At 46.3% G+C, this 26,060-nt stretch overlaps 1 protein-coding gene across 1 annotated transcript in view; it reads left to right on the top strand.

The window, feature by feature from the left end:
* The window catches only part of CUX2 (cut like homeobox 2), a 274,563-nt gene that overhangs the window by 173,212 nt on the left and 75,291 nt on the right, over positions 1 to 26,060 (top strand). Inside the window, exons 2-3 of the mRNA XM_061603094.1 lie at positions 965 to 1,075; positions 5,265 to 5,312. Coding sequence (XP_061459078.1) covers positions 965 to 1,075; positions 5,265 to 5,312 — 159 coding nt within the window. The remainder of the gene's footprint in view (positions 1 to 964; positions 1,076 to 5,264; positions 5,313 to 26,060) is intronic.

Here is a 26,060-nt window from a genome sequence, read left to right as displayed (position 1 = left end):
AATGGGACTTCCTTCTGAGTAGACATGTATTGGTTTGTGCTTTAGATGAATAGCCAGCCCCATCTTCCACCAACAGCACTGGAGTGCTGGGTAAGGAAGGAGTGCTTGCCCATCAGTCTTCACTTTAACCAGAGTGTGCAAGCACGCTGCAACATCGCCGTCACAGTTCCCAATGGATGCAACCATGACACCCTCTGTAGTTGGGAAAGAAATCAATGTCTGGTTACAAGAGGCCTGAAATTGAACATGGGGCCCATACCCACATACACAAAATCAGTATGGATTTTGTTGTGGCCGTCGGGCAGTGTTCTTCAACTTTGGTTCCTGGATGTTGGCAGACTACTACTCCCATCGACCCCAGCCAGCTTAGCCAATGGCCAAGGATGATGGGAGTTGTAGTCCAACCTCTGGGGTCCCAACACTGAATAACAGTGGTGTAGGGGAACAACCCATATTCACCCCAGCCGAGTCCCTTAGAATAGTTGCTTTTAGGAACACGGTGTTCATGGAATGGAAGTCAATTTTTGTGCTTGTGCCGCTGTTGTGTTTATCGGGAGTCTGGAATTGTTTTTTGTTTTTGTACTCTGAGCCACCTTGAGTTTTTTGTTTTGTTTTTTTGAACAATGGGCGAGTGTATACACCGCAAGCAACACTCCTTCACAATCGCTGTCAGTTCTTGGGCGGGGTGGGGGGGAGAGAGAACTCTGGCCCCAAGTGCTGAGTGTCTCTGTCTCCTATATTTAAAAGGTATTGTCACAGGATGCGTGGTCCCATCACCGACAAGTGCCAAAGCCGTGTAAACTCACAATGGCCCTCTTTTGACTATCAGATCAGTTGTGGAAAATAGCTTGCTTCGGAAAATGCTGTGTATGATATGCAAGGAGTCAAATACCTCAACTCATCTCTTTCTTTCTCTCCCTTTATCTCTGTGTGTGCGTTCTGTTTTGGTTTGGTTTTCTTCCAGAAGGAGCTTAATTCCGTTGCTTCCGAACTGGCAGCGCGGCAGGAAGAAAGCGAACATTCTCATAAACATTTAATTGAACTCAGCCGGGAATTTAAGAAAAATGTACCTGAGGTACAGTATATTTGCTATTCTAGAATTAACTCGGCGGGTAGGCATAGTTCCCTCCCCTCTCCTGTTTGGATGGCTTTGTGTGTGTGTGCGTGCGCACATCTATTTTATTTCATTTTTTTTTACAAACTTGAGTGACTAACAAGGGAAGAATAAGGTAATTAGCCACAAAGACAAATTATGACCCAAAATGTCCAATTATTGCTTATTACGACAGCCTCCAGTAGTGCAGGGCCCAGGGTCCTGATCCTGAAAAGCTCTGGGTGGTCCATGTGAGAGAGAGGGAGGGCAGTGCGTGTAGCCTTCAAGGCCTATCAGCTGCGCCAGCCCTAGCATCAGGCAGAGTGAGGCAACTGCCCCAGGCAATAGATGCTGAGCAGCCAGGAGATGGAGCAGTGGCAGCCAGATTTTGGGAGAACCAGGCCAGGTGTGCAAGGCCAGCACCAGACTGCAGCGAGCCATCGAAGGTGGCGGCAGACCGGCAGTGTCATTGTGTTAGAGCGCTGTGTGTGCATGCCTGCCATCACCTAAGATGGCAAGCGTGCGTGCGACGCTGGACATGGAGCAGCCGGCCCACAGCAACAGGGGTGTTGCCTGGGAAGCTGGCTCTCATTCTGTGATCTGCACCAGCATTGGGTTGCTGGACACATGCTCCACAACCCGATGGTAGCACAGATTGGGGAGCAAGAGCTACACCTGCCCAGTCCCAGCAGCAGGGCCCCTGTCAGCTGCAGGGGGCCTCTGCCAGTGCCCAACCAGGCTGCCTGCTTGTGCCAGGTCTGCAGGTGTGTCCACACAGGCTGCCCTTCACTCTTTCAGTGACCATGGAGGATGCTGTCCCATTATGAGTATGGAAGTTAGATTTAGCTGCTAGTCTAGTTGGCTACTGCACATGCCCTGGGAAGGCATCGTCCTTTGCAAACGGGCAGCAGAATGTCTTGACCTGGCCCTGCCTGTCAGAATTGGGGGAGGGGGGTGCTTCACCACACCACAAAGTGTCCCTTCCTTCAACAAGTGCTTTCCCCCAACCCCATCAACTTATTTATAACAAGCAAAATGCTGGCCTTGTAGCAGGAGTTCTGGCACCCGCCTCTCTGAGCAGATGGGATGCCACTTTCTTGCTGTTTTTGTTTTCATTGCTGTTCTTTTTCTCTCCCCAAAATAAATGTTGTTTTAGTCAGTTTGACAGTTGAGGGCTTTCCTCCCCTCCTGACGCTGCCTCATGCCAGTCTCTAATTAAGTTCCTAGCTTGTATCTAAATTAAGATGACTGAAGGTGAGGGTAGGGGATTTGCAGCACCTTACATTGCTAAGGTAATAAATGACTTCTATGAAAAGTACCCTCCAGTTCTTAAATTAATGGGGGGGGGAGGCAAGTAAGTAAGGAGCCGCACAGTGAAATCCACAAACCCTACCCCGTGAATCTCCTTGATTTCAGCCAAAGTGTGCCCCTGGTGGCCTTCTAAAAACAGTAGCTCCATGTCATGCAAGGTAAGGGGGCCAGGCTCCCTTTGGTTCCACCCGCACCTACTCCCTGTCTGAGAACATCTTTCACAACTCTTGGCTCTTAAGAGGAGAGGATGGCAGCTGGCGTCCCAGGGACTCAGCCTGGCCTTAGGTTCTGCTCGCCTGGCCCCCAACATTCCTTCCGACCCTGAATCCCCTGCCCCCATGAGCATGTATCTTTGCTGTTCACACATTGGCAAAGGGCTTTTCAGACCCAGCGGGAACAGCCACAGAGGCGTTGGCTGAGCTGCCACCACCCTTTATGATGTCCCCCTAGTTGCTCACTCACTATCTGCATTGGTCTTGGCTTACTTCAGGGCAAACTGCAGCCTCATGCTAAGGGGTAGGGGCCTATGCCAGAGCCCCTCTAGGTAAAAGCAGGCTTTGCACAGATCTCTTGGCTTGCAAGCATGTCTGTGGATCGGTGGAGCCAATGTTCTTGCTGAAATCAAAACATGGCTGTTGCTGACTTGGGACAAGGGACGGTTGCACCCAGGAGGCTCAGATCTCTTGCATCTGCTTATGTCAATGTCTGGTTGATGCAAAGGAGAAGTATTTGGAAAAGGAGCGAGAGTTATGGGCAACGTAAGTGTCCCATGCTGGCCCACGGCGACAAATTTTGCGGTGAGGCTGCCCGGGAGTGGGGGTGTTGGGGAGAAAGGGAATCTTGGCAGAACAGCCGGAATGCAAAAAACAGGCTGCCTCCTATGTTTTCAACTTGTTTCATTGTATTCATACAATAATATTTACCTTTATATAAAAAAAATTAAAATAAGGGACTAGCATTTGTTTTGAACCCATAGTGTCTAAAAGCAAGCCCTGTTGAGTTCAGCAGGGCTTACTGTCAGGTAACTGGCAAATGGATTGCCGCCTAAAAGCATGAGCTGCAAACAGGGAAGCCTCTGGTTCATCACCTCAGCCCTGAATTCATCAGAACACCTTAGGCAAGTGACTCTCTCTCAGCTTCAGACGTCTCAACAGTAATTGGGGGCGGGGGGGGATCAAACTGACTGACTCTGCAGGGTTGTTGTAAGATTTAAAAAATGCATGCAAAATGCTTCAAAAACTTGCATATATGAATGTCAGCAATATTATTAGTGAGCCATGGGGGAGCAGATTCCCAATTATGAAGCTTTTCTTTATAAGGACTAGAACAGGGGTCCCCAACCTCTTTTGGGCTCAAGAGCACATTTCAAAATCTAAGAAATCACTGCGGGCTCCACAAAATACCCATTTCACAGAAGGAAAATGCTCAAAAGCCCATGTCAGTTTTTATGGGAACACACAACCTCAACTTAAGGCTGCAAACACTTCGTGGATTTATAATGAACTGGCTAAAATCTTTATATAGATTTAAAAGGGACCTTTCATAGGTCAGCAGGATATTGCTCACCCACACAGCACACAGGAAAGCTTCTTCCAAGATGGTCTCTGCTGTAATGGGGAAGGGCCTTAGCTCAGGGGTGGAGCATCTGCCTTGCATGCAGAAGGCCCCAGGTTCAATCCTTGGTGTCTCCAGGTAGGGATGAGAATGTCCCCTGACGGAAACCCTGGAGAGCCGCTGCCAGTCAGTGTAGACAGTATTGAGCTAGGTGGACCAGTGGTCTGACTCAGTATAAAGCAATTGTTGACCTTTGTTTTTATTGTATTTTTAATGTTTTTACTGTACTGATTTTTTGCTTTGTTTTGTTTTTAACTTGTTGTAAACCACTTTGATATTTTAAAATGAAATAAGCTTTTTTTAAAAAAATGTTTTTAACGTTGTTTTGTTTTAATGTATTTTAAGGTCTGCTTTTATGATGTTTCAAAGTGTTTTTAGTGTTTCTGTTTGCCACCCTGGGCTTCTGCTGGGAGGAAGGGCGGGATATCAATCAATCGATCAATTAATTAATTAATAAAATAGTGCTATACAAATATATTTATAATAAATAAATAAATAAATGTGTCACCTAAAATAAAGGGAGTTAACCTTCTGATCCAGCCCCTCCCCCCAAGCACATTTTTCTGGCCTCGTGATTTCGGTAGTATGAACAAAAACTGGGGGGGGGATTAAAGTAGACATGGTGCAGGGGAGGACTGAGCCCAGCGTCTTGATGGGGATGCAAATTGCTCTTTCCCCTATCATTAGACAGATAATTTGATGAAAGGAGAGGGAGCTATATCCCCTTCCCCCTCAGTCGATCTTCACTGATAATTCAGAACCGGAGATGTGCACCTGGGTGTGTTCCAGGGTTTGGAAAAGTTACTTTTTTGAACTACAACTCCCATCAGCCCATTCCAGTGTCCATGCTGGCTGGGGCTGATGGGAGCTGTAGTTTAAAAAAGTAACTTTTCCAAGCTCTGGTGTGTTCACAAGAGAGTGTGGGTGGCCATGCCCACCACTGCCCTGCAGTCTCCAGAGGGTTGGCCAAGGATGAATGCATAAAAAAGTTGGCCACCCCTGGTTTTCATATGGGCACCCACCCATCCCGTTCAGCATTATTGTTCTTATCAATATGCAAATGCAATCAGTTAATTAGTTGATTTGAAACACGTTCAATTAATCAAGAGAAGGATTTCTTTTAATTAGGTGGCAGCCCAGCCTAGTATGAGGAAGAAATCCAGATTTTTGAGAGCTGGGCTAGCAAGAGCCCCAATGCCAGGGCACTTAGACTAATTGAGAGCTTCCACGCTTTTCTCTCTTGCAGGAGGTGCGTGATATGGTGGCTCCTGTCTTGAAAAGCTTCCAGGCAGAGGTAAGAAGCTGCCTATGCCCAAGGTACTTTTTAGCCAATGTGGAGGCATCTGTAACCAACTTGAGGGACACAAAACAGAAGCAGGGTGCAAAAAACTACAAAAACACAGAGGGGGAACACAACAACAGATTCAAAGCCCGAAGGTTGCTTCAGGTTTTAGGTGTCACCTCAAGCTGGTAGCCAGCGTGGTGCCCTCCATATGTTGTTGGACTACACCTCCCATGATCCCTGACCATTGACCTTCCTGGTTAGGGCTGATGGGAGTTGGAAACTACAAATGTCGGAAGAGCACCAGGCAGTAATGGCTGGTGGCTCCATATAAGTGGGGCAGTGGAATCTGCTCTAGGGTTTAGTCCGAACGTGTACGTCAGCACCTTGGACAGCTCCTTGAAAGTTCAGACTGAAACCCAGAGCAGATTCCACTGCCCTGCTGATATGGAGTCACCAGCTGCCCACTGGCACCAGGCTGAGGAAGGCTGCTATGTAGATCTATACTACATCTGCTGAAATGTATATCTCTGGAGGAGTTTGTACAAACAGCAGAATGGAAGTGGTACAATACTTCCTGGAAGAACAGGGGAGGGGGTGAGATTGATTCAGCCTAACCTAAACCTTGACTCAAGAAGATGTGGCTCTTGGACCAACAGGACGCTGTATACACCTCTCTGTTCTCATTAAACATGCTTTCCACTTGCAATCCAAAATGGCCCTGTCATCAGTGCATTATGTTAGTTCCTCTGAGGAACTGTGAGGGCAATTCGTATCACTTATTTAATATGTTTCTGCCAAGATGAAGTCATATTGTGCTCCAATATATCCATGGATTTCAGTTTGTTCAAACTCTCTTATGAGTGTTTTACCAACAAGTATAGTTCACAACTTGATGTGTCATGGAAAATCTTCCCAAAAAGGCTTGGACACATCTTCTGGAAAATGAGGCAGTTTCCACACTTGTGGAGCCCTTCCTGTGCAAACTTGATTGCTATACTCAAGACGGTGCTCCTGAAGAGTCTTGGGGACTGTGGCACAAGACATGGCATTAAGTCTACAGACAGTTGGGTAGCTGAGCTGGAAAGCAGGTGGGCTGTCAAGCTAGTCAGCCAGCAAGCAGGTAGAGTCTGCAAGTGGCCTCATCTGTACCTGAGTGATGAGTTGCTCAAGTGGAGGAGGCAGGCCAGAATCTTTATAGCAGCGTTTCCCAACCTGTGGATTGGGAAGCCTGTGCAAGTGGATCACAGGCTTTATAAGTAAATCCAAAATAATTATTGCTTGTAGTCCGTAACTGGTATGATGGATACATCTTACAGCTTTTTGTTTTGTTGGCATATTATAATGCTGTGTTGACACTTTGACCAAATGTTGGAAAGGCTCGAGTCTTACATTTTAACACATGGGAACCTCTCTCTGGGGTTAAGTAAATTTTTGTTTGAAGGCCTCAAACTTTAAAGTAGACAAACTTGGACCTAAAATGCATGAAACCGACAGCTGCCAAAGACCTGAGGTTCATGTGACAATAAATTGATGGGTCACCATAGCAAGGAAATTTGGACTTATGGGTCGCCATAGTGACCACTGATTTATAGGACCAGGTGGAACCCTATTGGTCCATTGTCTCACCTAACCTCCGCTGAGTTGATTCCAGCAATACTGCCCTCTGGTGGAAACAGCACTGCAGGCCAGCAGCTCTCTTCTCCAACAAGCTACCATGGTGCTACAAGTGCACGGGTCCCACTGCCAGAGTCTCTGGTTCAAGACCTGGTTGGATTTTTAAAACAAGTCAGCTTGATGATTTGTTCTGGACACAGGAGTCTAGGACATAGGAAGAGTTATTCCATGCAAGTGAGATGACTTTTTTTGTTGCAGTGGGAGAAGACAAGGCCACATGAGAATGCAGATTTACAGTACTTCCTCTGTTAAAATATGTGTGCGAGAATGCATACGGTGCATTGCACATGACTTTGCTGATTGGGGTGTTTTAATTTTTTTCCTCCTTGAAAATCTTTGTGGCTCCAGATTCCAACTCCTCCTTCTGTTTAAAGGTAAAGGTGTCCCCGCACTTGTAGTGCGAGTCGTTTCCAACTCTTAGGGTGACGTCTTGCGACGTTTACTAGGCAGACCGTATATATGGGGTGGGATTGCCAGTTCCTTCCCTGGCCTTTCTTTACCCCCCGGCATATGCCGGGTACTCATTTTACTGACCACGGATGGATGGAAGGCTAAGTGGACAACCCCTTTTACTGGAGATTCAACTTCCTCCTTTCGTTGGAATTGAACTCTAGCCGTGAGCAGAGCTTTGGCTGCGTTACCACCGCTTACCACTCTGCGCCACGGAGGATCTTCCTTCTGTTTAGATGTACCATAAGAATGGCTTTTGTTGGCTTCCTTCCTTCATCCAGGCTTTCTGGGGTGTGGATATAAGATCTGTTCCAGCTTTAGGTGCAGCCATGGCTCTGTGAGATTTAAATTCCTCCAAGGTGGTGGTGCAGAAAGTAGGCACTGTAGAAATATCACACTTTTGAACGTCCCTAAAATGTTCATTATTCTTTTGCGGGTGAGGAAAAGGAAGAGGAGAAGGTGTTCTGTCTTCTGTGCAGCTTCTACCCCGCTTAGCTTGAAACCCCCAGAGAGACTCTGGCACTCGGCAACAACACATTAGAGGCTGTCATCTTGCGAGCTTTGCGTTACTTTTAAATCTGTCTCTTTGGAACAACATAACAGCATAAGGAAAAATATTAAAGTAAACAATAACTGGATTTACACAAATGTGGGCTGATTTCCATATTTTTCATCATTTCATTTTATTACCCAGTTTTTACTGATATGCTTATTTATTTATAAGGCAATCCAGTATTGATTCATTCTGAAATGCTCGGCATAAACACATAAAAGAGAATGATAACAATAGGAATATATTTCCAGTTGTTTTAAATACTGCCTGTTTTTCCAACAGATATCATTAGATCCTCTGGGAGAGGATGAGGGATGTGGTAGATGGTGTGGGCAGTTCCTAATGCCAAGTGGTTGTCTCAGAGAGGGGAGGTGACGTAACCCACAATCCGGAGAGTTTACAGTGTGCAGAAGAGGACTTGGATGAGGATAAAGTTCAGGCTACTTTCCCAGGGCCAACCACCAATGCCTTATTGGATGGCTTTAAAAGCTTGGTTGGCTTTAAAAGAAGATTAGACAAATTCATGGAGGACAGGGCTATCAATGGCTACTAGCCATGATGGCTGTGCTCTGCCACCCTAGTCAGAGGGAGTATGCTTCTGAAAACCAGTTGCCGGAAGCCTCAGGAGGGGAGAGTGTTCTTGCACTCTGGTCCTGCTTGTGGGCTTCTCCCAGGCACCTGGTTGGCCACTGTGAGAACAGGATGCTGGACTAGATGGGCCACTGGCCTGATCCAGCAGGCTCTTCTTATGCTCTTATTCAGGGCCCTCTTATCCAAAAGATGCAGACTTGCCGCTATCCTGACTCAGGAGATGTCCCCCCCTGCAGTTCCTCTGTCTCTCCCCAGCCCTGTAGAAGCCAAAGGCTACAAAATAAGGCAAGGGCTCTTTAACTAGCTAACCAGCTCCTCCAGGGGAATGGAACCTTCCACACTAAAGGCCTGATTGGCCCACATAAGTCTTCAGTTAGCACTAGCTCCCTGCAGAGACAACATCTCTTGGAGCTGTCCAAGGTTCCGTAAGCTTGACTTGTGCCTGGGCACTGCCGGCTTGCTCTGTGAGCCTCAAGAGCCCACAGAACTGAACAGGAGGGAGCCTGTGATCCCACAATGCGATCCTGATCCATCAACAGTAGGCAAGGGCTTGGGAGCATTATGGCCTTTCAAGGCTAGGCCAGGACCACCGGCTGCTATATCTAAACCCAAATAGGAATTGTGTGTTTCCCAGCCTCCAAGTGCCTGAGGCCAACTGCTAGATCTGGGTGCTTGAGGTACAGCCCATAAGCCTTTGGGGGCAGGGAGCATGTAAAGTGTCATGTATGTTGATGGTGCTCTATTACCAGGGGTGGGGACATGGCTTTGTTCACAGAAGGTCCTAGCTTCAGTCCTTGAGATCTCCAAGTGTGGCTGGGAAAGACTCCAGTGTGAAACCTTGGAGAGCTGCAGTTGGTCAGTGAAGATCAGGGATAGCCAATATGGTGCCCTCCAAATGTTGCTAGACTCCATCTCCCATCAGCCCCAGCCAACATGGCTGAGTTATAGTCAAGCAACATATGGAGGGCTGCAGTTGTCGCCGTTGTCTTCTTCTTCTTCTTCTTCTTCTTCTTCTTCCTCTTCTTCTTCTTCTTCTTCTTTATTGTTGTTTTTGTTGTTGTTGTTATCCCACCCTTCCTCCCAGAAGGAGCACAGGGAGGCAAACAAAAACTCTAAAAACATATCTGGAATACCTTTAAAAAGAAATCTTTAAAATATCTTTAAAATAAATCTTTAAAACAAACCCTAAAAACAATTCTAACACAGATTCAGATTGGGATAAGGTCTCTACTTAAAAGGCTTGTTGAAAGAGGAAGGCCTTCAATAGGTTCTGAAAAGACTACAGAGATGGCCCCTGTCTAATATTTAAGGGGAGGTGCCACAGTACTAAAGGTCTGCTTCCTGTGTTGTGCAGAATGGACCTTCAGATGAGATGGTATCTGCAGGAGGCCTTCACCTGCAGTGCACAGTGATCGACTGGGTATATAAGGGGTAAGACAATCTTTCAGGTATCCCGGTTGCAAGCTGCATAGGGCTTTATACACCAAAATAGCTCCTTGAACTTAGCCCAGTAGGGCAGCCAGTGCAATTCTTTCAGCAGTGGGGGAAACATCATTTATTTATTTATTTATTTTATTCCATATATGTATACCACCCTTCGTCAAGAGACCCCAGGGTGGTTTACAACACAGAATGGAAGAAACAATATCAATACTTAATGTAATACCTATACAATATAAAAAATTAAAGCAATTATAATGAGAAATACTCAGTGAAATACAAAGTCTCACAACATAAGTTATTACCTACTTATCTCAGGTTCAACTGTAAAATGTCATACATATATAACAGCAACAACCTAAGATATAATTAAGGGAGGGGGAATTAAAAGTCTGTCACTATTTAAATTAGTGACCACTCTGTTAAATCAGTTCCTCACACTTCCAAAGAACTCATAACTGTGCATATTGGCCACTGTCCTGTCAGATAGTATTTTGGGCGTGGATTCCATCATTGTGGAAGATGGGTTAACTTCTGATAAGTTTTCATATGTGCGATGCTTTAAGTGCAAAGCAGTGTCTTTATAACTTCTTTGGAATGTGGGCAGCTGAAAAGGGAGAGGATTTGGGGGCTTCCAGGACAAAACAAAAGCCACCAGAGGGGCCTCTTCTTAACTGGGAAGGAAGGAATGGGAAGTGACATGAGCACACAGAAAATTCCACAGAGATGTACAGAGGGAAGGGCCATAGCTTTGTAGTAGAGCATCTGCTTTACATGCAGAAGGCAACAGGTTCAATCCCCAAGGGCATTGCCAGGTAGGCCTGTGAAAGACCCCTGCCTGAAACCTTGTAGAGCTGCTGCCAGTCAGTGCAGACAGTACTGGCTAGAAGGACTGTTGGTCTGATTCCAATGTGCCTATGCTTCCATTTGCAGGGGCGGGTGGAATGAGAGTCAGCCTTGAATATACAATGCTCCCTCATACTGAGTCAGATCAATAAACCCATTATTTATTTATTTGCTCTATATCCCGCCCTTTCTCCCAGTAGGAGCCCAGGGTGGGAACATTTAGGGCAGTTTGGTCTGCTCTGACTGGCAGCAGCTCTCTGAAATCTGAGGCAAGGACCCTTTCCCACCCTGCCAGCTGAGATCCTTTACTCAGAGATGCTGAGAATTGGATCCGGGAGCTTTTGCCTGTTAGGCCTACGCTCTTCCAGTGCACCATGGGCCACCCTTTCCAAGAAAGTGGACAGGAGAAGGGCAGCACCCCTTAGCTCAGTGACCTCGCTGGTGAGTGTCGACCTGTGGTAACTCCCAGTGGTGCCCGGGGGTGGGAGAGGAATAAATGCCCCCTCTGCTGAGGAGGAGGTTGGACAGGAGAGAGGGAACAGCTTTTCTTTTTTCTAACCTGATTAAATAAATAAAAACCTGACTTTAATTTTCCATCACTGAGAAGACAAAAGGCTGCCCGTGACGGGAGTGGAGCGGCGACAGCTTGAAATGGCCAAAGTTTTTGAGTCTCCTTGCAGATGAAGAAAAGAGCAAAGCCAGAACCCTGCTAATTACAAAAGTTGCTTTATGAAAGATAATTCAAAGCAATAATTTAGCAAACATAATCAAGTAGCACAGATGGGGATTCTGATGAATAGTTTGCAACATGCAATTAGCAGCTCTTGCAGTTACATATCATTAACCCTCAGAGCACAAAAATTATTTTCTCATTATTAGATGAAAAGGTAAAATTAAGCTGACTAGACAGTTAAGGAACAAACTACAATTAATTACCTTCATTTATTACAGTCATTATTTGAAACTTTATTTTTTTCCCTCCTCCTTTTCCTTCTGTTGGATGGATGAAAACATCTACATTAGAAGTTTTAGTACATTAAAACAAAGGTAAACCATTCTGGAGGCCTGAGGGTCTGACATGATGGTGGAGGGGAGGCAACTGAAGGGCGGTGGCTGCTGGTGGTTCCATGTCAGTGGAGCAGGGGAATCTGCTCTAGGTTTAGGAATGGAGCCACCAGCCGCTATCTCCCCTATCCCTGACTGCTCCCAAAGGTTGTGAGTTCAAGAATCAGAGTTATTCCACAATGCTTTCCTCACTGTGGGAACAAAAACTGACATTGGGACAATGAGGAGCAAGGGGCAATTAAGCAGCTATATGTCACTAATCCCCCCCACCTGTAAAAACAAATACATGCATTTAATTTACATTTTCCCTGAGATACTCGTGTTGTATTGCTTGTGGCTATGACTTTTGTTTTGCTTTGCACAATAAAGAGCCCATGTAGAAACATTCTCAATTCTGGACCCAGAAAATCTTAATAACTATAGGCCGGTAGCAAGTGTTCCATTCCTGGGCAAGGTCCTTGAATGAGTGGTGGCAGGCCAGCTCCAGACACTCTTGGATGAGACCGATTATCTGGATCCATTTCAGTTGGGTTTCAGGCCTGGTTTTGGCACAGAAACAGCCTTGGTCACCCTGTATGATGACTTCTGTCGGGAGAGAGACAGGGAGTGTGACTCTGTTGATTCTCCTTGATCTTTCAGCGGCTTTTGATACCATCGACCATGGTATCCTTCTGGGGAGACTAGCTGAGTTGAGAGTGGGAGGGACTCCATTGCGGTGGTTCCACTCCTACTTGACAGGTCGCCTCCAGAAGGTGGTGCTTGCGGAACATTGCTCAGCACCCTGTACTCTCCAGTATGGGGTTCTGCAGGGGTCAGCTCTGTCCCCCATGCTGTTCAACATCTACATGAAACCGCTGGGTGCGGTCATCTGGAGCTTTGGAGTGCGTTGCCATCAGTATGCTGATGACACACAGCTCTATTTCTCCTTTTCATCTTCTTCAGGTGAGGCTGTCAATGTGCTGAACCAGTGCCTGGCTGTGACAATGAACTGGATGAGGGCTAATAAACTGAGGCTCAATCCAGACAAGACTGAGATGCTGCTAGTGGTGGTTCTTCTGACCGGATGGTGGATGTCCAACCTGTTCTGGATGGGGTTGCACTCCCCCTGAAGGAGCAGGTTCGTAGCTTGGGGGTTCTCCCAGAACCATCTCTGTCACTTGAGGCTCAGGTAGGCTCGGTGGCACGGAGTGCCTTCTACCAACTTTGGTTGGTGGCCCAGCTACGCCCCTATCTGGACAGGGATAACCTGGCTTCAGTTGTCCATGCTCTGGTAACCTCCAAGTTAGATTACTGCAATGCTATGTGGGGCTGCCTTTGAAGACAGTTCGGAAACTTCAGCTTGTGCAAAATGCAGCAGCCAGATTGGTAACAGGGATCAGACGGTTCAAACATATAAAACTGATTCTGGCCCGCTTGCATTGGCTGTCTGTATGTTTCCGAACTTGATTCAAAGTGCTGATTTTAACCTGTAGAGCCTTACATGGCTTGGGACCACATTACCTGATGGAACACCTCTCCCAACACGAACCCACCCGTACACTACGCTCAACATCTAAGGCCCTCCTCCGCGTGCCTACTCCAAGGGAAGCTGGGAGGGTGGCAACAAGGGAGAGGGCCTTCTCAGTGGTGGCCCCCAAATTATGGAATGATCTCCCTGATGACGTGTGCCTGGCACCAACATTGTTACCTTTTCGGCGGCAGGTCAAGATTTTCCTCTCCTCCCAGGCATTTTAGCATGTGTTTTTAAATTTGTACATTTGTTTTTAATGTTTTTAATTGTTGTAAACCGCACAGAGAGCTTCGGCTATTGGGCAGTATACAGATGCAACAGATAAATAAATAATTCTCAGTGAAACTTAAGATTTTCTTGTTCCAGCAGGCATTTTAAGGTAGTTTTTGGTTTTATTATGATTTTTATTGTTTCATTTGGCTTGTTTTTATGTACACCACTTAGAAATGCAATCAAGTGGTAGAGAAATGTCTTAAATTAATAAATAAAATGGGCAGAACCTGTAAATGGGGCCCTTTTAACGAGAGGCACAGGAGCCCTGAAAAGTCTGAATGGCACTTTTCCTCTCCACACTGGAGTAAGAGGCACTGCAGTTATGTTTTATTAACCCCGACCAATTACCATAATTCAGGTGTGAAAATACTGGAATTCAGTTTAGTTGAAGACTACATCTGAATGCTCCATACAAAAGTGAGTGAATCAAGGATGGCATTTCCCAAGAAAAGGGTCAGTGAGGAAGAAACCCAAGATTCCATTCAAGGAAAACCTGGGCCTGGTGTCAGTGCTGCTCTTCTCCTGTTGCTTCGGGTGGGTTGCTTGCCTCAAAAACAAAAACGCTGCATGTGCCTAGTGGGATGTAAGTGACTTAGTGGTAAGAACAGAAGAAGAGCCCTGCAGCTGGATCAGGCCAAAGGCTCATCTGGTCCAACATCCTGCTCTCACAGTGGCTAACCAGATTTGACACTGGAAGAGAACTTACCACCGTGATCCTTGATAACTACTAGTAATTTGCTTGTACAGGAAGAGACCGTTTACTACCGCAAGTGCGCTATCGACACTGAAAATCTAAAGAGCCCCTCCTGTTTATTTGTATTTGTTGTTTGTTCTTATAGCCCACTCTTCACCAAATGGTCCCAGCGCGAGTTCCAAATTACCACAGTACAAGTAGAAGTACCATAGTTAGAACTGGAACAAGCTATCATTAAAATCATCAGATAAAACTGCAAAACTATCCGGTAATGGAGTTAAGAAAGCAGCAGTGAGGGAGGAGGCAAGGCACCCACTGAACCAAAGGCTTGGGTAAAGAGATGCAAAAGCATGCAGTGATGGTGCAAGCCACACCTCTGAGGATCCTCGTTCTCCATCCACTGTGATTTCAGTGGGAATTGCTTGCATCTTTTTCAGCCATAAGAACTCAAAACTTGTGTGTCCATGTATTTTTAATGCAAGCAGAGATTCTCAAGAAGCACACATAACTTACCCTGGAGTGCCTGGCCTCTAGTGGGGTACCCCACCCCAACTAAATCCTAAAGACCAGCTTGTTGTTGTTATGTGCCTTCAAGTCGATTACGACTTAGGTGACCCTATGAATCAGCAACCTCTAATAGCATCTGTCATGAACCACCCTGTTCAGATCTTGTAAGTGCAGGTCTGTGGCTTCCTTTATGGAATCAATCCATCTCTTGTTTGGCCTTCCTCTTTTTCTACTCCCTTCTGTTTTTCCAGCATTATTCTCTTTTCTAGTGAATAATGTCTTCTCATGATGTGTCCAAAGTATGATAACCTCAGTTTCATCATTTTAGCTTCTAGTGACAGTTCTGGTTTAATTTGTTCTAACACCCAATTACTCCATGGTATGCGCAAAGCTCTCCTCCAACTCCACATTAGGTCAGAATTATTATCAGTGGCACTAAAGTGGAGATGGTATCCAGGTCAGCCGTATGGTTCTGATGTCATTAGAATGAGATGAATTAGCATCTGTTTCATTCTTGTCTAGTACCCGCCTCTCTGTCTTTGGGATGATGATGGTGGGAAGGGCATGTAGCTCAGTAGAGTATCTGATGCTCTGGTAAGCAGGAATGGGCAGTCTGAGAGTAGCCTGGTCTTCCAGGGCTGCCAAGCCACACTTTATAGGACCTGGGGCTTCATAGGATCAAGCGGAACCCTCCAGGCCTGCTTGTTCCACCAGAGCACTCCTGAACTAGTAGCCTCAGTACCACCCTCTGCCCTGCTGCATTGGCAGCGCCCTGAGCACAGCAGCATGCAGGCCAACAGCTTCCTCTTCAGTAGGGTGGCTGTGCATCTGTCTTTACAGAGCACATTCCTCTGTTTGAAGGACTGCCTGCTTTAAAGACAAAGTCCCCCAAGGAGTGAGAGCAAGGGAGCCCTTGAAGCTGGCCACCAACACTTAGCACCTGGGCAGCAGACTGAACCAGCACAGAGGTCCCCTGGTCACAGCAAGATGTGTTTCTATTTGAATTATTGCAAATATTTCTAAATTTGCATCTAAATCAGCACAAGCAAGCTTCTCTATATCTATGCCCACGCCCTTTTTGGTAATGCATAAGTGGCCATCTTACTCTTCAGGTGGCGATGATGCAAAGAATAAAGTGCTTGGATCTGGTTGCTGGTGTCTGATACTTCTCATGTTCCATTATTACCATTATTGGGGATAACGGAAGCTGGTGGCTCTGATGTCAGTGGGGTGGTGAATCCGCTCTGGGTTTTAGTCCAGGCGTTCAAGAAGCCCCTTCAGCACCTTGGACAGCCACTTGAAAGTTTGGTCTAAAGTCCAGAGCAGATTCACTGCCCTACTGACATCGGAGCCACCAGCCTCCACTGATTGGGGGCTCTGAGGAGTCCTGGGCAGGGGAAGCTGTGCTGGTGTCAAGGCTGAGCTGTAGGCAGGTGTGAGAAATGAAAAGGGAGAGGAGCCAGAGCAGAGAGGAGGAAAAGAAAGGTGCACAGGAGCCAGGAAGACCAAACAGAGCCATGCTGGTCCATAAAGAAAGATCCCCAAATCCACAGTAAAGCAACATCTGTATCAGGTTGACTTAACAAAGAGGTTAACTTAGTAGGGGTTTAGGGAGGCTGTTGCTGCCCAGGCAAAGTCCCAGGCCAAACAGGAAGCCTTCTATGTCCCTTTACATCTAGGAGGGTGCCATGGCCAGTCTGGGTGGGCAGGGCCAGGCCAAATCCTGAGGATGCTTCGCTGGCTATAGAGATGCTCCAATCAGCAGTTCTGTGGCTCATGTGCTGAGCTGATGGCTCCCAGTTTATTTTTTCATTGCCTTTATATCCTGCTTTTCCTCCAAAGCTCACGGTGGCGTACATGTTTCTCCCTGTCTCCATTTTATCCTTACAACAGCCCTGTGAGGTAGGTCAGGCTGAGAGTCAGTGACTGGTGCAAGATCACCCAGGGAGTTTCATGGCCAAGTGGGAATTTGAACCCGAGTCTCCCAGGTCATAGTCTAACACTCTAACCACTTCCTCACACTGGTTCTTGCCCAGGCGGCTTCTGAGAGCTGGCTCTGCTACAGGTAATCTTAAAAATTCTTCCATGCACGATGACCTTATGAATTGGAAAGATAGGGAGGCATATCCACTTTTTTTTAAGAGAAGTAATATTTATATAAAGATTATCCCTGTCTGTGATTTGTGCTGAGCAGTTTGTTAATTCTAGGGTGGAAGTAGAAGGCAGAATATAACACAAATCGCCCTCCCAAAGGAAATTATAATCTGTTCTGAGCTTCTCCTATTCCTCTTCTGTCTCAACCTTCTCTGTGCCTCAGTTTCTCCATTCTGCCAGCTGGAACTCTCCCAACCCCCCTCCAGAAAAAATCTACCTTGAAGGCACAAAACAGTTCAGAGGGCAGAAAACAGCACAACCTCCAAACTGCCCTCTTCTGGCCCCGGCATCTAAAATCAATTGCCTCCTCTCAGCCCTGTCGAGTTTTGCTTGAAAACATTTTCAGTCTGAGCATCAGTGCAATGGAGTGAAGGCAGGAGATTCGCAAATTGCTAAAGCTTGGTGTACTGACTGCTGGAGGATTGTCCTTTTAAAAAAATATTTTTGCATAAACCCTGCCACAACTGTCCATCTTAAAATATAGTAAGACTGGTTGCCAAATTTGTTTCTCCTTTTACCCAACTCCTTTTCCCCCCAATGTTTTTTTATTTTTTTTCCTGACTTCAAACTGGAGTCAGATTTCAATACTCCAATTCAGAGGAGGTTGCCTGTGGCTCTGGACTTGACCTTCTTCTGACCAAGGCTGCTAGTCATGATAGCTTTGTGCTGCCTCCAAGATCGGAAGCAGCATTCCTCTGAATTACTAGTCCCTGGTAAACAGTAATGGGAGGAGGTTATTGCCCTCATGCCCTGCTTGTGGGCTTCCTCTAGGCATCTGATCGGCCACTGTGGGGGACCGGATGACGGACAAGACAGGCCTTTCTGTCATTAAAACAAAAATAGCTAGAAAAGTGTTTCCGCAATAATTCAAAGATCAATAAAAGAACAAAAACTAGGTTATAAATTGGCACCCACTACCATAGTTATACTGAATGTGTGCTGAGGAGAGTGATAGGTTCATTTTGTCCAATACATCACTGCCCATGTAAAAATCCTGCCTTTTTTCAAAAGACAGAAAAAAGGCACCTACTCCTGTGCAGACTGCGCTCCTCTTCCGTACTTCTGAAAAGAAAAGTTGGATTTTCTGCAATCTGAGACTCAGCAGAAGCCGCGCAGGGAAAATCCCAGAATGACAATGATTGGATGATGGTGTTTTGTGGATGCCCTGTAAAAAGTGAGTGAACAACGCGTGGCAATGCTACATCCCGTGTGGGAAGCATGCTTGGGGAAAAAAAGTTCTGGTATTGCAGCCTAAAAATTGCATTGGCCATTTTTTCCGCCACATCACACTGCTGACTCATATTCAGCTTTTGATTGATTTGAGATCCTTTTTCACATGTGCCACCATGCTACTGCCAAGCTGTTCTCTCCCTCTGCCCCCGTTGGGAGTTTATTCTTGGTTCACCAGCTTTGCCTATGCCTCCACAACACACCAGCTGGTAACTGTTGCTTCTTTAAACTCGGCTGGGATTCCTATCAAGCATTGGAAACAAGATTGCGTTGGTGTCCTGTGGTGTGACAGGCAAAGGACTCCTTGAGAAAGTTATAATGAGATTAACGTCCTTTGGCTTCTAATATCAGGAACTTTGCCAGAGTTTCATTGTGCCTGTCAGGAAGTATTATGACAAAAGGGCCCACAGCAATTTTATTTTATTCAGTATCATCATCTCGGCAAAGTAAGTGATTTAAAGCCTTCCTACCCTTTTTTTCTTTCCTCCTCAGTGAGGCGCTCTTTTGCAGCTGATCTTTGTTATGTATCCCATCAGGAATAACATTATCCAAAGGATAAGACTGATTCATTTATCTTTTTAACAGCAGCCAAAATAAAATTGAATTTGAACAACATGCAGCCTTGAACTAGAATTGCCAACATTTGGTATCAAATATTTGCTGTCTTTGGTATAAATTGGGGCAGGGTTGAGTTTTGTTTTGGCCTCGTGAGGTGCTGGAAATCTCAGCCTCCAAAAGGAAATGTCCAGACTGGTCTTTGTCCCTTGGCAGATCTTTCTTCTGGCTTCGGGTCCCAGAGGAAGCTGGATTGACACTGGGGTACTCCCTGATAGGATAAAAGTCACATCTCAAAGAGCAGGGTTGTGGCAAGGGAAGTCTGGTAGTCTGGTCAGGGTAGCTATTGCCAGATCCCAACCAAGGCAAAAGGCAGCTTGTCAGCACCCTGGAGAGCTCCAAGCAGTCAGCACTGGCTGGGACTCCCTGTGGGCAAGCTGTTGCTTCAGCTGAAGGCTCCTGAAGCCTTATGATGGCTGGCTGGCTTGAGCCTCCTCTTGCCTCTGCTCTCTCTGTCTGTTCTTTTAAAAGCCATTGCCCTTGTAGTGTATTGGCCTTTCTAGCTTCCCATACCAGGAACTGCCTGAGTCAGCTGTCAGGCACTGTGCATGTTAGTGTCTCTTTGGCTGGCAAACTTTGGCTAGTAGGACAGCTATGTCTGTTTCTGGACCAGGATAGCCTGACCGCAGTTGTCCATGCAGTGGTAACCATGAGGCTGGATTACTGCAATGTACTGTGTGTGGGGCTGCCCTTGAGGTTGGTCCAGAAGCAGCAGCCCTGATAACTGGTTTCCCCCTCTAGAAACCATTTCTACTGAAGTTGTTTCTTCTTATGAATCCTCAGTGTGGCCTCATTTTGATGATACTTTTCAGCCCTATTCTGTTATTCCTGCGGCATGGAAGTAGTGCCCTCTAAACTGGAGGGGTTTCCAGTAAACTGGAGGAGTCTAGTAAGGCCACATCCTCTGGCCTTGACAGTCTGGGAGATGGGGGAGAGCGATGGCTCCCCTGGTGAGGCCTCTCCTGTTACTCTGCCTCTGATACAAACAGATGATGGTGGCCAGAGAACATGTGCCTGCTTTGGAGGGGGTTGTATTCCCCCTGAAAGAGCAGATCCATAGTCTGCAGGAGCTCCTGGATCCATCTCTGGTACTAGACCCAGGTGACCTCAGTGGCTAGGAGTGTCCATGTGCTGGTAACCACCAGGCTGGATTAATGTAATGTACTCTGTGTGTGGCTGCCTTTCAAGTTGGTCCAGAAGCTGCAGCTGGTGGAAAATGCAGCGGCTCATCTGCTCATGGGGGCAAGATATCATCAATGTGTTATCCCACTGTTGAAAGAATTTCACTAGCTGCCAATTAGCCACTGAGCTAAGTTCAAGGTGTTGGTTTTGGTGTACAAAGCCCTATAAAACTTGGGACCAGGAAACCTGAAAGACCGTGATACCCCTTATATACCCAGTCAATCACTGTGCTCTGCAAGTGAGGGCCTCCTGCAGATACCATCTTGTCAGGAGGTCCATTTTGCACAACATAGGAAGCAGGCCTTTAATGTTGTGGCACCTCCCCTAAGAAATATTAGACAGGCACAATCTCTGTTGTGTTTTTGGTGCCTACTGAAGACTTTCCTCTTCCAGCAAGGCTTTTCAGTAGAAACTATTATCCCTGTCTACATCTGTATTGGAATTGTTTTTAAGATGTTTTCATTGTTTTATTGTTTGTTTGCAGCCCTGGGCTCCTTTGGGGGGAAAGGCAGAGTATAAAGTAAATAAAAAAATACTTATAATAACTTTGAACAGGTGATCTGAGAAATGTCAGGTTGATCCAACCTGGCAATGTTTCTGTTCATTTCTGGCCTTCCTTTTTCTACATGGCCACAGGGCAGGTGACAAAGTCATTAAAACAACTCATCAGTGAAAGCATCAGCCATTAAGCCCTCACAAAAACAATGTTGCTGTGCTCTAAATTGAGGCCATTTCCCACACCGCTGGGAGTGGTTTTTTGGGGGGAAAGGACTGTCTTCATGCTCCTCTCGAAGGTGTCTAAAACATTAGTCGCTGAGCCTCCAATGCGGAGGGGCCTGCAGCCTTGACACCACCATGGAGAAAGTCCTATCTGGGAAAGCTATCAACCTCACCTCTGGGAGTGATGGCAGGCTGAGCAAGGGACACACGCTTCCTGCCCAGGAGGCCTAAAGCAGGAAGAGGAAGGCCAAAAAAGAGATGGATTGATTCCATAAAGGAAGCCACAGACCTGAAACAAGATCTGAACAGGGTGGTTCACGACAGATGCTCTTGGAGGTCACTGATTCATAGGGTCGCCATAAGTCGTAATCGACTTGAAAGCGCATAACTACAGCAATATATTTATTTGCGTTGTAAGTCACGTGGAGAAGTTTGGGTAACAGACAACTAACAAATTTTAAAATGATGATAGTTATTACTACTACTACTACCACTACTACTACTACTACTACTACTACTACTACTACTACTACTACTGCATTTCCTTCTGAGGAACTGTTTGAGGGCCACGTTGCAAGTGGTAAGTGGAGCAACAAATGCCAGTGTTACCTTTCCACAGTAGGCTACTGTCTACAAACACTGCTCTCTATCCTCCATCCAGGCAAACAGGGCATTACTCAGGGTTCGAGGATGCCTTCCAGGCAGGCAAAAACACATTGTGAGGCAGGGCCAGTGATGGGTGTGGCCTGTGGAGAGTTCCAAGGGCCAGATGGAGAAGCCCAGAGGGCCACTGCCAACCCCCAGGCCTGAGGCAACCCTCCTCTCACCTAAAGGGATGAGGAGACTCATATGGGCGAAGACACTGCTTTCCATATTTATTACAGTGCCATCTTGTGTACATAGCGTATTAGAGGAACATGAGCCAAATTAAAATCTCTTGACTGAGGAGCTTTATTGTTGTCTCTGCCATTGTTGTGGGTTTTGCTGTGATGGCGCGTTGCCCAAAGTATATAGTTCTTGGAAGAAAGGGGATCTGAGACTTTTTACAAAGCAAATTTTAGTTTTGTTGGCTTGAAATTTTGTAAATTGTATTGTTTTTAATTTGTATTTTGCATTTGTGTTTTTCTATTGGCGTGTCAGCCGCCTTGGTGGCCTTTTTGGCCAAAAGGTGGCCTAGAGATAAACCGTAACATAACATAACAAAGAAGGGGCACGAAGAAGGAGGTTTAGCCCTTTGCCACCCCTCTAGTAATCCTCCCTTTCCCACACTCATAAGCATGAACCCCACAGGCCTATACCTCCCCCTCAAAAAACTTTCTGCCAAGTCAAGAGGTCTCTTGGAACATAGGAAGCTGCCTTATACTGACTCAGACCATTAGTCTATCAAGCTCTATATTGTCCACTCTGGCTGGCAGCGGCTCTCCAGGGTTTCAAGCGGAGTCTCTCCAAGCCCTACCTGGAGATGCCGGGGATTGAACCTGAGACTTTCTGCAGGCAAGGCAAATGCTGTACTACTGAGCCACGGCCTCCCCCTCTACGTTTCCTCACCTTGCTCATCAGTGCTTGCACTTTCTGAGTGGTGCCTGCAGCTGGACGTCACAGTGTGGAGTGTTTCTGTTCAGGTTGTCAACAAGCAAACAGTCAGACTGCTATCATCTCCTTTGAGCAGCAGCAGCTTTGCAAAGTTTCAGGAAGAGGTCATTCCCATCATTCATTGCCTTTTTAACTAGAAATTGATTGGGCAAGTGCATTTCTATGCCGCCTTTCCACTGCCAGCTGTGCCCAAAGCGACTTACAACTAATATTTGAAATACAAAGCATTGGGGTAAAGGAGAGCAGTCAGTTTACAGAACGTAACAAAGAATTCAAAAGCCAACAGTTTAACAGACACCAAATAAGTTCAGTATTACAAAAGAAATAATCTAGACTGAAATGCAGAAGTACAAAGCGAAAGGTGGGCAATAGAGCTCCAGGTCCTTGGCTTGGAGCTCTTCCAGGAGCCTCAACAGCCTGGCTCAGATACCTGGCTTAGAAGCCTCAGGAGGGAAGAGTGTTCTTGCACTCAGGTCTTGCTTGCAGGCTTCCCCCGGGCACCTGGTTGGCCACTGTGAGAACAGGATGCTGGACTAGATGGGCCACTGGCCTGATCCAGCAGGCTCTTCTTATGTTCTTATGTTCAGTTCAGAGGGGAGAGGATCCTCTCACCAGGCTAGACGACTTACCGCTGGGTCCCTCGGCTCTCCTCCAGAGGAGACCAGCAGCAGCAAAAAGGGAAATGCGGGGAAGGATGGTGATGGTAAGTTCTTTTTGCCAGCCTCCTGGGAATTCCAGCTGCTGGCGCAGATCTTATTGCCAAGGGCTGAACCTGGGACCTTCTGCACAGAAAGCCGGCGTGCCACCACTAAGGTATGGATACTCCTGATAGGTGTGTGTCTTGGACCATCTTGGCTCCTCTGATTGGCTCTCCATGATCTTGGGCAGAGCCTTTTCCTGGCCTTGTTGCCTGATACCCATTTAAGTGGCTGTGCTGCGAATTGCACCAGGGCCCTTCGGTGTGCAGAAGTGTGACAGACACACCCATCCCAACAGCTGGTATTTATAATGGCATTAATAAAAAGGAGAGAACCAAGAATTGATGCACCTTTCTGTCGGCTGCACATCACCATCACTAGGGATGGGAAACCTGCTGCGGCCCTCCAGATGTTGTTGGACTCCACATCTTATCAGTCCCAGCCAGCATGGCTAATGGCCAAAGGTGATGGGAGCCGGAATTCAACAATATCTGGAGGGCTGCAGCCCCCTCCAATCATCAGTTTTCTGGAGTCTCCCTGGATAGCAGGGCACTTATTAGAATTTAGGAGGCTTTGTCCTTATTTTTGATTTTTTTTTTAAAAAAAATTGAGTAACAATTTAAATTAAAATATAATTGTCACCAGTCCGGGTTTTTTTGGGGGGGAAACTGAAGCAAGCTTGATGCATCTAAATCCTGCTTCAGTTGCAATTAGACCTGGGAATTATTATGCTTTTTATCTGTTTGTGTTTAACTATTCCTTGATCTGGGGGAGAATAGCAACAGAGAGATAAAGGGGGGAGAGCGAGCATGCAACTCTTTTTTTAACCCGTCAATTATAATATTTTTGCTTCCAAATGTTGCTTTTTTTATGAAAAAAGAATAAGAAAGTTGGCTTGATAAGGTATAATCATAGCACAGAAGCCAGCCTGACAGTAGTAATTAATTAGGCCATTATGCATTCTACGGTGATAATTGCTTTGTTGGAAAGTCACCAGCCATGGAAAGGACCCAGCACAGAAATGTAATTCATCAATCTCGCGTCGTTGTGGAGCATGGTTGTGTTTTCTCTCACCTTGAGTTGGTGTGCATGGTGGAGATGGGGGGGGGAGTTAATGATACTTTGATGTATAAAAGTGCGAGGGGGCTGAGGAGGCTTTGCTGGCTCCTCCTGAGCAGGATTTCACGGGGCATAGGCAACAATGTGGAATATACAGAAAGTTTTTATTCTCTCAGATGGACCACAGCATGGTCAGATGGGTAGGGAGGGATGCATTCAATCTCAGCTCGTGGCCCAAGAAGGGGCAGTTCCTGTGCATGCAGATGGTGCAAAGTGCCAGAGGCAGATGATGTTGCTGAAGACGGGCAAAAGCCACCAGGTTCCAGAGCGGCAAGGAAAAAGCTGTTCAGCAGGGAGACATTGCTCAGACTGAGCCGCTAAGCCTTGGGCAACAGCTGTATAGAAGCAACCAGGCTCCTACTGGTTCCCTGGGTCACTTGGGCTATGTTTTGGCAGATAAATGTAGTTTTTCTCAACCTGGAATCGTTCATGCTGTCCCTCGGCATGCTGCTTTCAATCTAGATCGATTCTGGATCTTGCCATCCACAAGGGTGGGTGCGGTTACTTGATAGGCATTTGAAGGCCATCCCCTTGATTAGGTTGTATGCACCTTTCCCCCCTGCTTATGCCCCAGGTGAATGAAGCAGGAAGTGGGGATTGCGATCTTGACATACGCCCACCCAGAACGTCATTGGGCAAGTGTGGATACACACACCCCCCAATGCCAGGACCTCCTACATCTGTTTTCAAATGGACATGCTGCAGGGTGATGCAGAATCAATCTGCAATGAGCTTTTATTGTCGGGGTGAAACCAATTTGTCATGAAGCGCTTTTCAGGGGCAAAAAATATGCAATAGCTGTAGATTGTGTGTGGAATATGTAGAAAAAAACAAGTCTCCGTTGATTATTTATTTATTTATTTATTTGTTAGATTTTTATACCGCCCAACTAGCATAGCTCTCTGGGCGGTTTACAGCAAAATACAGATACATACAATAAGAACCCATACAAGAGCACATATAAGAAAATGAAAAGTCTAAAATCAATTATAGCAAATTTAAAACTAAATTAAAATTAGATTAAAATGCCTTAAAAAAGAGGAAGGTTTTAACTTGGCGCCGAAAAGATAGCAAAGTCGGCGCCAAGCACACCTCATCAGGGAGACTATTCCACAGTTCAGGGGCCACCACCGAGAAGGCCCTAGTTCTTGTTACCACCCTCCGAGCCTCTCTCTGAGTCGGAACTCAGAATAAGTTCTAGAATAAGATGTTGTGTGTATGCAGTCTTGGTCAGCCTGGACTGATGAGTTGCATCAACCCCTCCGACCAATACCTGAATGGAACTGCAGCACAGTTGAAGGTCAGGCTCATAACTCCTTTGGCCCAAGAGCTACCCTGGTGGTGCAGAGACGAAGGTGCCTGGGCTCTCCTGCCAGAGTCCCTGGTTCAAGTCTCTTTGTGACTTTCACAAGGTTTAGTTGAGGTTCAGTTTTTCAGTGTTTCAGAACATTAAGGAGTAACATAATGCAGAGAAAAGTGACTCTGATGCTGCGCAGCCCTCTCATTTCCCACTCTCCTTTAGTTCTGCCCTTCGTGGAATTAGACCTAGTAGCTCGATCACTGCAAATGTAAAAGAAAGGGGAAGTGGCTGAAGGGGTGCAAGAGTATTCCTAAGTAAAGCAAAGATGATTCCGCATTGCAGTCTGTTCCCTACTTCCCATGCTAGTCAACAGAGTGGTGAAATTGACTATACCAGAAGCCTTTTGGGGTCTAGTTTCTTTCAATTTTAAGAGAGTTGGGGGGGGGTCCTCCCACAGTTTCCAATGGTATGTGTGTGAGAGAGAGAGTTAAAATGCATTGGTTTGTGTAATGGCAAGTGTGGTATAAAGGACTCCACATGGCA

The sequence above is a fragment of the Rhineura floridana genome, chromosome 19 (assembly GCF_030035675.1).
Source record: "Rhineura floridana isolate rRhiFlo1 chromosome 19, rRhiFlo1.hap2, whole genome shotgun sequence".
Lineage (NCBI taxonomy): Eukaryota > Metazoa > Chordata > Lepidosauria > Squamata > Rhineuridae > Rhineura > Rhineura floridana.
The sequence above is the reverse complement of the archived record's forward strand: the minus strand, read 5'-3'. Positions and strand labels throughout refer to the sequence as shown.